Source organism: Muscardinus avellanarius, assembly GCF_963383645.1.
Source record: "Muscardinus avellanarius genome assembly, chromosome: 19".
NCBI classification, from domain to species: domain Eukaryota; kingdom Metazoa; phylum Chordata; class Mammalia; order Rodentia; family Gliridae; genus Muscardinus; species Muscardinus avellanarius.
The window spans coordinates 40981481-40998246 of NC_137805.1; the positions used below are offsets into that span (position 1 = coordinate 40981481).

The following is a 16766-nucleotide window of genomic DNA, read 5'->3' on the forward strand; positions in this document are numbered from 1 at the left end:
TTGGTCCAGCCTCTGACTGACCTCTTGGCTCAGGACTCATCCTCTCTATCCTTCCCTGTGTGGCTATTTCAGGGATCAGCCTAAAACTTAGAGATGGCCATGGCACTCCCAGATTATAAACAGCTTCCAGCTTTCCAGGGTAAAAATGCCCCCTTACTTTCCTAGTGAAACCCCAACCTTACCTAATGTGCTCTATGTCCCTCCCTCCCTCCCTTCCTTTCTTCCTCCTATTCATTCATTCATTCATTCATTCATTCATTCATGCATGCATGCATTCATTCATTCATGCATTCATTCATATACCATCTATATTGATTTTCTACTGATGTATAATAAATTATCTCACAACTCAAAGCCTGAAGCAACAGTGCGCAGCGTTGATTCGCATGGTTTCTGTGGGTCGGGGCCTGGGAGCACCTGGCTGGGCAGCTGTCGCTCAGGGCCTCTCGTGAGTTGCAGTCAAGGCGTCGCTGGGGGCTGCAGCTTTCCAAAGGCCGGCTGAGGCCCCACTCCCACTGTGGCTGGCTCACTAGTGATCGTGCTGGCTGATGCATGATGCCACAGTCCTCCCTTGCACGGCGTTTTTACAGGGTCTCTGAATGTCCTAAAGACATGGCGGCTGGCTTCCCCACAGCTGGCAATCCAAGAAACAGCACGGCAGATGCCCCGATGTGATTCTCGACCCGGTCTCTGAAGCCACACCACCACTATGTCCACGTTTCAGTCAGTGCAGCTGTGTCTGACTCCAGCCCACCCCAAAGGGGCTTCACCTTTAGGAGAAAGGAGTATTAGGAAATTTACAGATGTGTTTTTAAACCAACACGCTAAGGCAGGTGTGGTGGCACACGCTTATAATCTCAGCATTCAGGAGGCTGAGACTGAAGGATTGTGGTTTGCGGATAGCCTCAGCTACTTAGTGGGGCCCTCTGCAACTTAGTGAGACCCTGTTTCAAAAAAATAAAGAATACAAAATAGGGCAGGGAATGCAGCGCGGAGGTTGAATGCCCCTGGGTTCCATCCCAAGACCTACAATCAATCAATCAATCAATCAATCAATCATCACGATGCTATCCATCCACCTAGCTGATGAGCGTTTATTGAGCTCCTGCTGTATGTCTGACCCTGTGGTCAACTCATTGTCCAGAATCTGCAGAAAGGGATCGTTTAGATCAAGGGTGCAAAGTCAGATGCCCTCAGCGTCCGGGAAGTAGCGTGAATGAGAGGATGCCCGGGCCAGGGCTCTGGTGAGCTGGGAGCCGGTGTCGGGATGAAGGCAAAGGCTGCTACCCAGCTCCAGGACTTGAGGTGAAAACTCCCAACTTTAGATGTTGACCACTAATTCCATTTTTGGTCTTAAAATTCTGTTTGACTTATTCGGCCTATCTGCAGCCAGTTGGCAAACTGATGCAGCCACGCAAATTTCTTGAGCTTCCCCCCCAAACACTTATTTATTCAGCAAACATTTACATGCACTGGAACCCTTTACACATCACAGGAATGACCTGCAATGACCAGCTGCACACACAGTTTCTTTGGCTTGATATGTTTTTTTCCTTTTTCTACCCACAGTGAACTTCTATTCTTCCTTCAAAGCCCCAGTGCAAGTGTCTCTTCCTCTGAGAATCCGCCTTAGCTTGACCTGTATAGGTATTACTGGTCTCCTCCTCCAGGCCAGTGTCCACAGACCCATCATCACACCCGAGCCCCTGAGCAGAGGGAGAAAGACCACCTTGCACCACTGGGCAGAGCTTCCCAGAGGAGATGGTCCTGGAAGGATAAAGGGGGCTTGCGAGCAAGGGAACTCCGGCGGGGAGGAGGGAGAGGACGGGCAAAGCCGAGGCAGGAAGGCGTGGGAGGCGCCTGAGGCTGGCTGGGTCCCAGCTCCTTCCCCTGAGACCTCTCCCAGCATCCCGCAGCTGGCCGGGATGCTTGCGGCTGCCTCCAGATGGTGAGGGGCGAGGCCTGCAGGCCCCGAGTCCAAAGCCACCAGGGGAGGAGAGGCGCTGGAACAAGAAGACCAGGTCCCGAATGAGTCATCTGTGGAGTCTGTCCCACAATAACACCAAGGGCTGGACGGGACGGGAGGAGGAAGAGGACTCCGGGGCAGAACTGAGGGCGCGCTGTGACCACCAACCAGCCCGCAGAGTCCCCGCCTGGAGCCTGCAGGCCCAGTGTCCCTGGGAGCCCCACCTTGGCTTCCACCAACCTGTGAGACTGAGGGTCTCATGTTGGGGAGCGCCCCTGCAGCCCCTGCCCCTTCCTGAGGTGTCCTCTGCCCCGCCCTGCAGCTAGAGGGATGGGAGGGCGAAAAAAATTCTACCCTGATCATATTACCCCCTCTTTAATTTCCTCCCATGGATTTTCAAAGCTCTAAGGAGAAAATTCAAGCTCTCTGGTCTGCAGAGCCTCATCCACCCCTCCTCCTCTGATGACCCTGCCCCTGTCACTTTCTGCTCCTTTTGTGCCTCTGGAATTCCCTGTGCTAGAGGACCTTGGCACGGCCGGCCGTTCCCTCTGACCCTCGCGCTTGCTTTCCCCACGTTGTCAGTGACCACGCCTGCTCTCTTTGGGTCTCACCTTGTGCCCCGGGGCGGCTCTCCCGCCCCCCGAGGCTCCTCTGTCTCCGCTCTTCTCTTTCTTCTTTAAGAGAGTTCCACTATTCAGATAGCTTGTTATTAAAATGAGACTCCCCACACCCAGGCTGCGAGCTGCATGGGGCAGGGGCCGTCTGGTGGTCACCCCGATCCTCCAGCCCCCAGCAAGCTGTCCCTGCACACCGTGGGCACTCAACAAGTGCCTGGCCCGCCCCTGGCCAAGGGGCCCAAGGGCTGCTGGGCCCTTGGACCAAGGACCAAGAAGCTATTGGTTCCCGAGGGCAGATGAGACCAATGAGGTTTAGAGAATTTAGGCGAACTCCCAGCATCCCCAGAGTCAGAAAGCTGCTGGGGATTTGAGCTGCAGGCCTCTGTGCTTATCACGGGCTCCTGGGCAAGACGACAGCCTGGGAATCAAGCCACATCTTCCGGGAGCTGCCTGCAAGCCAGGCCTTTCCTGGGGTTTGAAGTCTAGTTCAGGGCTCAGTGCGGGGTCTGCCCCTCACTGTTCCCTCCCCTCTCTAACCCTCTCAACAGGCGGGATGGAGTCTCAGGACTCACAGGTCTTCCCTCATTCCCATCCGAGCACCTGAGCAGAAAATTAATTTACACATGACGTTTTTCTCTGTGAAAAGGAAAGCCACTGAGGGATTAAACCTTCTTTTATTTTTTCTTCCACTGCTTATGAAGCGGGTAATGTGTTGAGGAGGATTTTAAGGTTGCTTCAAGGGTCAGCAGGAAATTCCGTCATTGATTAGTAATGTCTATATGGGTAGAGGAGGGCAGGGAGATACAGGCATGGCAAGTATCTGGCATCCTTGTAGTAGAAACAAGTATTTATTGAATGAGTGAATGGATTCAGAATCCCATAATATTCTGCTTATCTTAGGCAATCGCTTCTCCCAGGGAAGCCTGTCCCCTGGTGTCCTAGAAACTGGGAACCTCAAAATCAGAGGCACAGCTGCCATAACCTGAGGACCTATTCTACATCAGATCTAGTCCTCATTTTAAAGCCCATTCGATACATTATCTCACTGAATCCTCACAATCTCCTTGCAATGAGAGATTAAAACCTCTACCTTATGCCGAGGAAACTCTGGCTCCAGGAGGGGAGGGATCTTCCCAGGCCACCCAGAAGATCAACAGCAGAGCCCACTGCCATATCCCTGCCCCGTTCTCTCCACCCTCTCCGTCTGCCAAACCAGTGATGGATTTTGTTATTTTTCAAGATCTCGTGTAGCAATTGGAGCCTGATTCAGTCATTCATTTGCCAAAGAGAGAGGAAATAAATGCTTGAGCGGATCTTGGAAAATCCTCTGGAAAGTCCCCGCGAGACAAACCACGTCCAGTCTGTGTATTTGGAGGCGAATTTCACAACCATTGATGCCTAAACATAAACAAGGCTGTTTATGTCATGCATCTCGGTTCTGCAATGTGCCGGGCACAGTGCAAAGCAATTTACACCAGCTTCTTTAATCCCACCACAAATCCACGAGAAAGTGTTATTCTGTTTGCAAAGGATGAGCCTGAGGCTGAGAAAAGTGTTAGGTTCACACATAGTACAGGTCCACACCATACAGGTGTGTGTGTGTGCGTGCGTGTGTGTGTGCGCGTGTGTGTGTACATTGTTGTTTGCATGGCACAGACCATACATCAGCAGGGTTTGTTTTTGGAAGGACGTGCGTGGGCATGGGGTACGCAGGGGTACGCAGGATGTAGATAGGCGCAAGGGGTGGGCTGTACTGGGACTTGTTGTTCATAAACCGTATCGTGTCTATTCCCGCTCTTTCTCGTGTAATCTGATTTCCTCTTGGGTGGCCAACTGTTCCTGATATGTGCAGTCTTAGTGAGGCTTGGACGCATGGCCCTGTCGGAATTTCACGTTAAAGGGTTTGAATCGGGCATGGACTGTCTGTCACAAGGCGGGAAGAACGCTCGGGATCCGTTCAGGTAGCAGAGGGAGATAGTTAATGGGTATTTCCTAGGCCTAAACAGCGAATACAATTCTAGAGCCCACGGTTTACTGTTTATCTGACAGTGGGAAAGTTATCTCTTCCTCACCTTTTCATCTGTGAAAACGAGGACAGTAGTTGAATCTCACTTACACGCTTAGAAAAGTGCCCGGCACGCACAGAGCTCTTCCTTGGTGTGTTTGCCTTGAAGCAGTACTCTCAGTTTCAAGGGATTCCAATTCATTCCTGCCAAATGGTGGCCCCTGGAGCATCCTGTTTATTTCTGTGGTCCCGTAGCCTCTCCGCCGAGTCTGCGAGCACCTCATACCTTTCCAAGGCATCTTTCTCTGCTTCGCTAATTTGGAATCAGTTCCTGTTGCAGGTAACCCCAGGACCTTGGCTGTCAGGTCCATTCTGTCTCCTTATAGACTGAGTCTCAAGCCTCTAAGTTTTAACGCCCCTCCCCACTATTAGTGGGATTCTGCACCAGACACCAAGTCTGTCCTCTTCTAAACACACGAACCCGTGCTCCAGAACCATCCCGATGCTCTCCTGCAGTTTGGAGAGGGGTTTAGATGCTTAACGAACCCCATCGCGGGGATCCTCGGGGGTGCGTGTCATGGTGGCCCTATCGGGGATTATTAGTCTTGAGTTAACAATGAGCACACACAGGTCCAAGGAATACCATGGACCTTGTCAAGAGTGACCTGGAGAGGTGGGCGTGGGGTGCGGGGTCCTAACTCAGTTCCCTCTGCTGAAAGATCAGTCGAGGGCTTTGAATTTGTATCTTAACCACTACGCTTGCCCTCGTTCAGTTCTTCACCCCCGGCTTCTTTAGGCTTGAGGCTCCCCCGGAGCCTTGGCCCACGCAGTTCTCCCTGCCTGGAACTCTGTTTCTCTGTCCCACCCCCACCCCACCGCAACTCACGGGATTCCTCCCTTCAGCTCCCATCAGCTCCTCCTCCTTCCCAGATCACCAGCCCCAGTCCAGCCCTCTTCAGCTCCAACGTCCACACCTGTCTCTTTCCTTCTGAGCAGGTACCTTGCTCAGTTCTTCTGTTTACCCATTTCTTCCCGCCGTCCCCTCTAGACTGCACGTGACCTGAGAACAGGGGCTCTGTCTCTCTCTGGCTCGGGGCTCAAGACGACGTTTGATAAATAAATGGTTGAATCACTGAATCACCCAAGCAGAATTAGCTTCAGCCATTGTCAAATTCCGCTTGGGCCCCTGTAACAAAGCATCGTAGACTGTCTGTCTGCCTTCTTTCCTGTCATTGATTGATTGATTGATTGATTGTGGTACTAGGGATTGAACTCAGGGACATTCTACCTCTGAGCTACATCCCCAGGCCTTTTTTTTTTTTTAATAGGATCTTGCTAAATTATTGAGAGTCTCACTAAGTTGCTCAGGTTGGCTTCAGATCTGTGATCCTCCTGTCTCAGCCTCCCAAATGCTGGGATTACACTCCTGCACCACCATGCCTGGATGGGTGGATGATTTCTAAATAACAGAAACGCATCTTTTCCCAGTTCTGGAACTGGGAAGCCCAAGATCAAGGCACCAGCAGGTGGGTGTCTGGTGGGAGCCCTGTGTTCTCTGTGTTCTGCCTCTAAGATGGCGCTCTAGTGGTGAGAAGAGGAAGGCAGTCTCTGTTCAGCCCACGCCGTCCTTGAACCTGGGATCCTCCTGCCTCAGCCTCCTGAGTGGCTGGGATTACAGGTGCCTGTCACCATGCCCACCCGGGTGGGGACCCTCTCTAAGGACACATGCCGTCCATGATGGCTCTATTCTTGTGATCTATTTGCCTCCTTCTACCATCACACTGGAAATTGGGTTTCCACACACAAGTGAGTTGAATGGTTGGCATGGTGGCGCAAGCTGTAATCCCAGTACTTGGGAAACTGTGACTGGAGGATTGATTGCAGGTTTGCAGCCAGTCTCAGCTACTTAGTGAGGCCCTCTGCAACTTAGTGAGACCCTGTTTTATTTATTTTTTATTTTTTATTTTTTGGTACTGGAGATGGAACCCAAGGGCTTTCTACCTCCGGGCTATACTCCCAGACCTATTTTTTATATTATTTAGAAACAGGGTCTCACTAAGTTGCTGAGAGCCTCACTAAGTAACTGAGGCTGGCTTCCAACCTGTGCGATCCTCCTGTCTCAGCCTCCCAAGTGCGGGGATTACAAGCGTGGGCCACCACGCCAGGCTTGTGAGACCCCGTTTTAAAACAAAAGAATAGCCGGTCCTGGTGGCGCACGCTTGTAATCCCCGCACTTGGGAGGCGGAGAGAGGAGGATCGCGCAGGTTTGAAGCCAGCTGTGCTGGCTTGAGAGACCATTTCCAAATAAAAATATAAAAAATAGGTGTCTGGGAGTGTAGCCCGGAGGTAGAAGGGTTTCCAGGAACCCTAGTACCACCAAAATAAATAAATAAATAAATAAATAAATAATCAAACAAAAAATAAAAAATAGGGCTGGGGATGTAGCTCGGAGGTACAATGCCCCTGGGTTCAATCCCCACCCCAGTACCACACACACAACAAAAAATGTTGAATGTTCAGACCATAGACACCATCACCCAGTTTCCCAGTCTCCCTCCAAAGCTGAAGTCCAGTAGGGAACAGCCAGTTTTTACCTGAGACAAGACCAGCACTCCCAAACAGCCACCCTCATCTCAGATCCCTGAGATGGCCTGTCCTGATGAGGGAAGGAATTGTAGGGAAATGATCTGGGAACAGGTGCTGACTCCTGGCTATGAAATATAAGAGTTAAACCAGGATCGCGGACAAGCACAGCCTATAGTCCCAGCGACTCAGGAGACTGAAGCAGGAGGATCACATGTTTGAGATCAGCCTGGACAATACAGGGAGCCCCTTTCTTAAGATAGAAGGGCCTGGGGTGTAGATCAGTGGTAGAGGGTTTGCCTAGCATGTATGAGACCTGGGTTCTACTCCCAATATTGCAAAAAGGGAGGGGGACAAGGAGATTGAGAGAGAGAGAGAGAGAGAGAGAGAGAGAGAGAGAGAGAGAGAGAGAGAGAGAATAGAAATATTATCATCATCCCCAACCCCCACTCATGCCCATTTTACAGATGAAGAAACTGAGGCTTAAGAGAGCCTGCGCCTTGCTGGAAGCGGGTGAGAAGACCCTGGCAGTTGAGGCACCTAACCCGCTGGGCTGGCGGCCTGGCTCTGCGGGTCTGCCCGAGTCGCTGGCGGACACGCGGCGGGAGCGGCTCCTGCTCCTGGCAGCCGACGGCGAGCGGCGGGCGGGCGCCTGGTTCTCATCACCGCGGCGGGGGAGGCGCCGCCACAAAGGGGCCGCTGTCCCGCGCGCTCGGACCGCCCCTGCGCCGCCCAGCTCTCCTCCCGGCCTCAGTCCCGGGCTCCGCGCGTCCTTCGGGCTCCCTCTCTCAGTCTCGGGCCCGGGCCGCCCCTGGGTGCCCCGGGAGCGCCCGCCCTGCTGTCTCCAAGGCTAGACGGGTCGGGGCTGCACGGGACGGATGCGCCGCGGATGCACAGACCCGAGCGCTGGAGAGGAGCTGCCGCCGCTGTGCCCGTCACCATGGTAACGCCTGCCAGGCCTGGACCACCGCGCGCACTCTGCCCCTTCCCCGCTGACCCCTAAGAGATAGCCCAGCGGCTAAGGGCGGAGGCATGCCCTTTACAGCGAGACTACCCCCAATTCCTTGCCGGGGGCAGGGGGGCTTCTGTGCTTCACCTCCCCCACAGCCCAGCAAGGGTAGGGAAGGATTATGCCTCTGGCCAGGTTTTCTCTTGGCCTCTCCAGGCATGAAATGGATGGGATAGCGCTGGATGATTTAAAAACTTCTGTGTTGTCCCCGCCCAGAGAGCAGAGCTGAGCCTTGAATCCTTTTTCCTGGGCCCTGGACAACACTTGGTGTAGTTTTGCATTTTAGACCCCGGGCTGAGGGTCAGATATGCACACGATTCTAATGTGGGGGTTTGGATAAAGATGGGCATTAAAGTCCTGGGGAGCCCAGCAGGGCCTGGCAGGGAGGGTTATGGGTGCAAAGTGGAAAAGAGGGAATTGTTCACCAAAATGTAGGATGGTTCTGTGATTTTAGAATAGGGCTGGAAAATCAGATGTGCACATTGTTCCGACGTGGGGTGTCCCTATACAACTGGGTAGGGAGGTTCCTGGGGAGGGAGCAGTGGGTGGGCAATACCTCCTGCCTGGGCTTTCTGCCCTGGCACAGTGAGGAGCTTGGGATGCTCTGGGAAGTGTGTGTGTGTGCACACCAATATCTGGGAGCCTAGAAAGAAAGAAAAGTCTGTTTTCAGAGAATTCCAGCTCAGCTCCAAACAGGCCCAGGGGCCCCGGGCGAATTCACAGGAGTGATTTTCCAAATCACAGGGGATTTGGAAAAGGGCTGTGAAGAGAGGCCAGGGCTTTAAGCCTCGGCTGTGATCTGCCGTGTTGATTTGTGTGGGTTTCTACTGGTGTGAATGCCCACCCAGAAGAATCCTATACAGAAGTGTGTTCAGACACACGCATGCATTCAGGCACAGCAAAACAACGCCCTGACTCCACAGCTGAGCACAGGTGTCTTCTCACCTACACAGTCCCTGCGTGCACACCACGGACAAAGCACAAACCAGGCATCTGAATCCACACACCAGCAGGACTCGCACGCGCGCACACACACACACGTTGCTTTTGGAGCATTTGAAAATGGTCATTACAGCGGGGTGTGGTGGCACACACCTGCAATCCCGGTACCTGGGAGGCTGAGACAGGAAGGTCACAGGGTTGAGGCCAATCTCAGCAGCTTAGTGAGACCTCGTTTCAAAAGCAAAAGGGCAGGAGGTGTATTTTTGAGGTGGAATGTCCTTGGATTCAATCCCTAGGATAAGAAAGAAAGAGAGAAAAGAAAAGGAGAGAGGAAGGAAGGAGGGGAAGGAGAGAGAGAAAAGAATAATTACAAACCAACGGTCATCGGCCTCTCCTCACAAGCCCTGTTCTGGGTACTTTACAAATGAGAACTCATTCACACACGCCAACTCTGTTTTTGTTTTTGTTTTTGTTTCCTTTGTGGCAAGGTACTTGGAATTGAGCCCAGGGAAACTCTACTCCTGAGCTACACCCCACCCTATTTTATTTTTTATTTTGCAAGAGGGTCTCATTAGGTTACTGCACACTGACCTGTGATCCTCCTGTCTCAGCCTTTTCATTTTAAGACTTGCAATCCTCCTGCCTCAGCCTCCTGAGTTGCTGAGATTTCTGGTGTGTGTGTCACAGCACCTGGCTCCACACCAATTCTTGAGAGTAGGCCTCCTGGTATGTCTACCCCACAGACGGGGACCTGAAGCTCTGGAGCGGAAGTGGCTGTCCAAAGTCACCCTGCCAGGAAGTGCAAGTCAGGACAGGCTGAATTCCAAACCTGCACTCGGCTGTCTAGCCACCAAGTGCCACTGGCCCACCTCACCTAGAGGCCACTCAACAAGCCCTAGAACCTCAGATCAAGGGTCAGAACTGGGCTGCCTCCCTCAAAGGCTGAGCAGCTCGCTCCTGCGTGGGCACAGCGGGCGGATTTCCCTCATTTTTCTGAATCAACGTCACTTCAGTAAAGCCATCCCAAGCCAGGCGTGGTGGTGCACATTTGTAATCCGAGCACTTGAGAGGCTGAGACAGGAGGATCGCACAGGTTCAAAGCCAGCCTCAGCTACTTAGTGAGGCTCTCAGCAACTTAATGAGACCCTGTTTCCAAATAAAGTATAAAAAAAATAGGTCTGGGGAGTGTAGCCCGAGGTAGAAAAACCCCTGGGTTTCACCCGCAGTACCACCAAAAAAAGAAAGAAAGAAGGAAAGAAGGAAAGAAAGAAAGAAAAAAGAAAGAAAGAAAGCCATCCCGGCCCCCACGACTGTAGCTCTAGCCACAGGCCCCTCCATGGCACCCTGAAAACTGTAATTTATGTGAAGTGGTTTGATTAATAGCTGTCTAGTGTTTGGGGGCAGCTCAGTGTCAGAGAATTTTATAGCAAAGAGGCTTAGGGCCTATCCATCCCCACAGTATCACTGGGACACTTATATAACCACTTCCCAGATAAAATATTATAAGAAAATAATAAAATCGACTTATTTGCTCAATATTTTTCTTTAAATCAACTTCCTTTGCTAAATTTAAACTCTATTTGAATGGACAGCTTCATATCATAATTATGAAAACTCTGTTGTCATAAATAGAAAAGAGCTGTAAAAATCTGTCCCCTGCAGGCTGTGTCCTATTGGTAAACTGGATGAGGCTGCCCGGGAACCGCCCCACGCACAAGGACTGGTTTCTTATGTTAAAAGGAGTGGTGTCTGTGAGTGTTTGAGAAGCACTGACGCCCCAGCCCGAGGCTCCTTCCTGTCACCAGGAGGACTGGGAGGGAACTGGCGTAACTCCCTTGCTGTGACTCCACATCTAGTCCATTTCCCACTTCGGGCGACCCCTGCAATCCCATCCCATACTTGGAGATAAACTGGTCTAGTCCATCTCTCCATCTCAACTCATTCAAGATTGTCAAAGAACCTACTACAACATGGTGGTTCCTGCCCAAGCCCCTACTGTGTGCCAGCCTCTTGGAGATTGCAGACCTGCTCACTGAGAGTTCTGAGCTCCGTGATGGTGGGAGATCATCCCTCTGCCTGGATACATGTGTGTTGTGGGAAGCTAAAGAGATGAGTTGCAGATCAGACAGGGTTCTGAGGGATGAGTAGGAGCTCGCCCGGACCAGCGAGAGTGCAGTGTGAGCTGAAGCCCTGTGTCCGGGCAGCACTTCCTGGACATGGGCCCCCACCGTGGCGTCTCGGGGTGGGGGGTACTCTAGATGGCTCTTAGATAGACGTTTCTTACTTTATAGCTTTTCATTTTAGTATTAGAAAGTGATTTAAATAACACGAGAATAACTAAATTTAAGTTGAAAATGAATGGACAAAAAGACAAACACTAAGTAAATAACAATGGATATTCAATAGTAGATAGTAATCATAATATATATTATATAATATATATTATATAATAATATATATTATATATAATTATATATATATTATAAGATATAATTATATATATAATTATATATATAATTATATATATTATATTATATATTATATATAATATATAATATATATTATATAATAATATATATTATTCTATATTATCTATTATTATATTATGATAATAATAGATAGTAAGCAGATAACAAACTAGGGTATATTAACATGGCAGGAAAATCTCCTGCCTGGGGAACATGGATGTCTGGGAAGCCCTGGGCTGGAGCATAAAGTATATTTAGAAGAAATAGAGATGGAATCCAGGAAGCTGACTGATGGCCCATAAGCACCAGGCCCAAATCCCATCTGTGTAAGAAAGGCCACTGGTGGCCCAAGGGAAGGCTGGCTGGTTCTTGCACCAGCACTGCCGTTTGCTAGCAGGACAGCCTCAACTTCAGGTTCTTAACCTGTAACCTGGGAACAAGCTATCCAGCCTGTACAATTATTGGGGTGATAAAATAGTGCATGGAAAGTGCTTAGCACAGCCCCGACACGGAAGGCATGTTCAGTAGAAGCAGCTCTAGTTGGAGTCTTCATTATCATGGAGCTTGGGGGAAGAGGGGAGCCCCGGGCGGTTGCGAAAGAAACGAGAGGCAGAGAAAGGAACAAACAGAGGACAAGGCTCAGAGAGGCGAAGTAACCTGCTTGGGGGAACACAGGCGATACCCAACACTCGCTGTGGGTCTTTTGAGGCCGGCTCGCTTCTTAAGACCGCTGCATCTGGGCTGTTTTTCTGAAATAAAGAGCCAATTCTCACTCAGACCTCCACCCACACACCAATAAAAAGGGCTTAAAGCAGGAGAGGTTTTACTTGGAAGTGAGCAGGGACTTTCTGGTAGAGAGAACGCTGGTCTTGGAGTCTCAGGCCAGATGAGTTCAGGAGGAGTGTCTGTCCCGGGTAGTTGAGTCTGGAGGTCGCCGTCTGACACCTGCTAGGCTGCATCTGGCTCACAGATGTGTTTGGACCGACCGATCTTCAAAGCCTCTCAGGAGGTTTAACTAAAAAACTCAGAAGATCAGGCAGTGCTGGGCCAAATTTGGCTGATGCTGGCGAGGTGGGCGTGCGCCCCAGGCCCCAGTGCTCCCCACTGATCTGCTGACCCTCAGGGGCCCCTCACCTGAGGGGGCTGGAGCTTCTCTCTTCAGGCCCCCGAAGGCATTGGCATCTGTGCCTGCTTGTTTAGACTCTCCCTGGACCCTCCAGGGAGGTGGGAGAGACGCATCTTATAAAATTATCTTAGCAACTGAGGATTAACTGATCCTATTCAGAAACCACATCCTGGCTCCAAACCTTTCTGAACCTGATTGTACTAAAAAGTAATTTTAGAGGTGCACAGTAATTAGACGGCGTAGTGAGGTTTAGGGTGATAGTCCACGTGTGCGCATGTGGCCTGCGGCGGCCCTCTGGCCTCACCCCTCGGGCCCCTCCGGCCTCCCTGAGCCTGTTAGCGAGACCGGAAGTGATGCCACACGGGAGCACAGCATGATTTGACCTCTGCCTTCCTCCCTCCTCCAGTCCCCGTTCCCTTTTTACTGGTCTCTCTCCTCTTTCCTTCTTTCCTGAAGTCCCTTTTCTTTCCTGTTTTCTCTCCAGCTTCCACATACTATAGAGAACATATGACCCTTGACCTTCTGAGACCCTTGACCTTCTGATCCCCCTTAGCATAAATGAACCTGATTACACTCTGAATTCTGAAATGCTCCTGCTGGAAGGACCTTTGGAGATCGATATGCCCAGGGCCTCCCTTTTACAGGTGGGGAAACAGGCCAAGATCCGTAAGCAGGTCAGGGGCAGACGCTCCCCCTCCCTGGGCTTCTTGCCAGGAGCAGATCAGGTGTGGTAGGCGGCCAGGCGCCCCCTGCCCCAGCCCCTCCAGCCTCCTCGGCTTTTCTCTGTCCTCAGTGAGAAGCAGCCGGAACCTTGGCCTGCTGGAGTTAGTGGGTAAATCTAGACCTTTAAGAAAAGTCCAGTCCGCAGAGAAAAAAGGCTTAGAAGGTCCCGCAAACATCTGGTGAGACCATTTAGAAGGAGAACCAGCCTTCAAAACACACACGGCCACACTTTTATCTCCCCCTCCCTGATTGTGAAAGCTGACCGAACTGGTTACAGAACATTTGGAAAATCCAGCAAACAGTGAAGAAAATTAAACCACTGCCTTGCTAGGCCTCTCAGGCCCCCCCAGGGAACTGCAGTTAACACTTTACTTAACACCACTTGGACTCGTCTGGGTTTATTCTGCAGATCATGCGGTACTGGAAAAATTTCTTTTAAAAAAAGCTACAATGTTCAAAAGTACAGTTTTGGGGTGGGAGAGTCGGCTGAGAGAAGGCCTCTTCGTGGGGTGGTGGGAATTGATGTATTGACGTGGGTAATGGTTACAGGTGTGTGTGTGTGTATCTAAGTAAAAATGAGCTGGGCATGGTGGCCCATGCCTATAAACCCAGTGCCTGGGAGGCCGAGACAGAAGGATTGTGGGTTCAAGACCAGCCTTCCCAACTTAGCAAGACCTTCAGCAGCCTAGTGAGACCCTGTTTCAAAAATAAAACAGTGAAAAGGGCTTGGGTGTGTAGTGTGGAGGAAGAATGCCTCTGGGTTTAGATCCCCAGTAATACACACACACACACACACACACACACACACACACACACGGCATAAAGGCATTGTCCTGTACACTTTATATTTGTCCTTTTTGCTTCATAAAAACAATACTTATGATTACAACAATAACAGCTGCTCATTGCAAAGACATTAAAAGAAAATTGTAGGAATGTGGCCGCCCCCCCTGCCTGGGCATAACCATCGTGAGCGCATGTTTCTCCCTCCCTCGGCACCATGCGAGACCCCCAGTCGGTCCAGAAGATCCTGAGCATCTGTGGGTCCAGCCTTGGGCAGGTTCTGCTGGCGCGCGCTGGGCCCTCCGCCCTTCTGGCTTGCAGAGGAGGGGACAGGGGATGGCGAGGGGCCACTCATCTCTCTCTCCCTTCCTTCTCAGCAGCTTGGCCTGCCTCGGCTCCTGCTGAGAAGCAGTTAAAGGCCCTGCTGAGCCGCCTCACCGGGAAGGAATGGAAACATGTCTATTAAGTTTCACGGAAATCATTTGGAGGGTCCGCGTCTGGCTTTGGGTTCCTGCCTGTTTCAAGCCGGGCCGCCCAGTTGATTTGGAATGGCACGCAGCCAGTGTTCCTTTCTGCAGCCGCCCAGGCCCCTTCGCTGTGTACTTCCCCGAATACTTGGACAGCTTCTGAGCCCCTGGGGTCCAGGCCTGTAGCAGGTAGTGTGCTGGCCAAGAGCACGGAGTCCTGGTAACTTGGAACAACCTCCCGTTCTGCTGGCTGCCCCTTAAATGGTTACAGTGTGTGGCGATGCAAGCCAACGCGTGGAAGCCAAGGGTGGCTCAGCCTGCCAGCTTGCTCTTCCAGAGGTAAACACTGGAAACAGGGAGGGGCAGCAGATGGGCCCGCCACCCCCGGGGCTGGTGGCCCCGACACAGAGCAGGCAGCAGGGGACCGGAAGAGGGCTGACTTGGCTGGGCTGGAACCTGGTTTTTCTCTTCCTCTCTGTGACCTTGGCCAAGGACAGCCTCTCCCTTACTTTACTTGCAAAGTGGGGTGTCCCTGCTGAGTCCCAGCCTCACTGGTGGGCCAAGCAAGAGAAGGTGAGTCGAGGGCCTAGCACACAGCAGGTTCCAGAAACTGCTGTCATGAGGGGCGGGGGGGGGGGTGGTAACTGTCGTGGATTTGGGAAGGCAGGGAAAGGGGGCGTCTTCACACAGTGGTTAGGGCCTGAGCTTCCTCCAGTAGGGTGAGTAGCAACAAATACAGATGAAAACCAGAAACAGCAGCAGCGCGGCCTTCGCCTTCCCGGGACCCCCTGCGCGTGTGTCAGCTCCTTGAATCTCCAGCACAATCTGCTAAGTGGGTCAGGATGGGAAGGAGAATCCCAGTTACAGAAGGGAGACTGAGGCACCTCGAGGAAGGGAAAGCCGGTTTACTGTTTCCTAGAGGCTGGGTACAGCCTGTAGTTAGCACATCCGATAGGTCACAGGCTAGAACTAAGTGACGGGGACCATGGGGTAAGAGAGTCAATCTTTCTTTCTTTCTTTCTTTCTTTCTTCTTTCTTTCTTTCTTTCTTTCTTTCTTTCTTTCTTTCTTTCTCTCTCTCTCTCTCTCTCTCTCTCTTTCTTTCTTTCTTTCTTTCTTTCTTTCTTTCTTTCTTTTTCTTTCTTTTCTACTGGGGATTGAACCCAGGAGCATTCGACCTCTGAGCTACTCCCCTAGCCCATTTTTTTAGTTTTTCTTCTGGAACGGTGTCTCGCTAAGTTGCAGAGGGCCTCGCTAAGTTGCTGGGGCTTGCCTTGCACCTGTGATCCTCCGGTCTCAGCCTCTCGAGTCCTGGGATTGCAGGTTTGTGTCACCATGCCTGCCCGGCGAGTCAGTCCCTTTGAATCCTCTGAACTTTTGCACACCAAACAGAGCCTGTGCTGGGGATTGGACATGAGTAAGGCCTCTCCAACGCTTCAGGACCTCACGCTGGGAGAAAGGAGAAGACTCCTGAGCCTGAAAGAGGCGCCCCAAATAACACAAGAAGCTCAGCCCAGCTTAGTTTGCACACAGGGAAAGACTCAGAGAGGGCCGGTCAAGGCTGCAGAGTGAGGAAGGAGTGCGGTGACCAGTGTCCTGCAGAGATGGGATGGATGGGGCGGGCACGGGGCAGGGAGGGTGCCAGCCTCTAGCAGGTGTGTGTTCTCTATTGGCAGATGTGGCCCTTCCCGCTGTCATCCCCAGGATCACGCGGAGCGGGCAATGTCGGGGTTCAACTCGCTTGGTGAGGGCTGAGGGTGTTGGGAGAGAACACCAGACCAGAGGCCCCTTTCCCTGTTGGGCCACATTGCAGCCCCTTCCCCATCTCTCGGGCAGGTGAGCTTCTGCCCCTGGGCCGGGGCCTGGCAGCAGGTCGCCCCTCGGAGCCCTCTGCCATCTCGGTGCCGGCCCTCTTTCCTTCAGAACAGGGCTGGGACTCTCATTCCCTGCTCCCTGGTCAAAGTCCCTCTTTTACTGCCCTGTTTTCAAGGGATTCATTTATATAAGTGATTTTTAAATTTATTCTCATCTCCTTTTGCACCTTTATTAGATGAGCCCAGAGCTTGCAAATCAGTTGG

The 16766-nt window shown here is 51.7% G+C and overlaps 1 protein-coding gene across 1 annotated transcript in view; it reads left to right on the plus strand.

Moving 5' to 3' along the window:
* The window catches only part of KIAA1755, a gene marked incomplete at both ends in the record, with an annotated part of 53415 nt that overhangs the window by 10395 nt on the left and 26254 nt on the right, over positions 1–16766 (plus strand). Inside the window, 9 exons of the mRNA XM_080716512.1 lie at positions 1917–2208; positions 5519–5584; positions 7639–7826; positions 7964–8114; positions 8279–8288; positions 9866–9927; positions 13361–13441; positions 16393–16432; positions 16525–16589. Of these exons, the coding sequence (XP_080572638.1) occupies positions 1917–2208; positions 5519–5584; positions 7639–7826; positions 7964–8114; positions 8279–8288; positions 9866–9927; positions 13361–13441; positions 16393–16432; positions 16525–16589 (955 nt within the window). The remainder of the gene's footprint in view (positions 1–1916; positions 2209–5518; positions 5585–7638; positions 7827–7963; positions 8115–8278; positions 8289–9865; positions 9928–13360; positions 13442–16392; positions 16433–16524; positions 16590–16766) is intronic.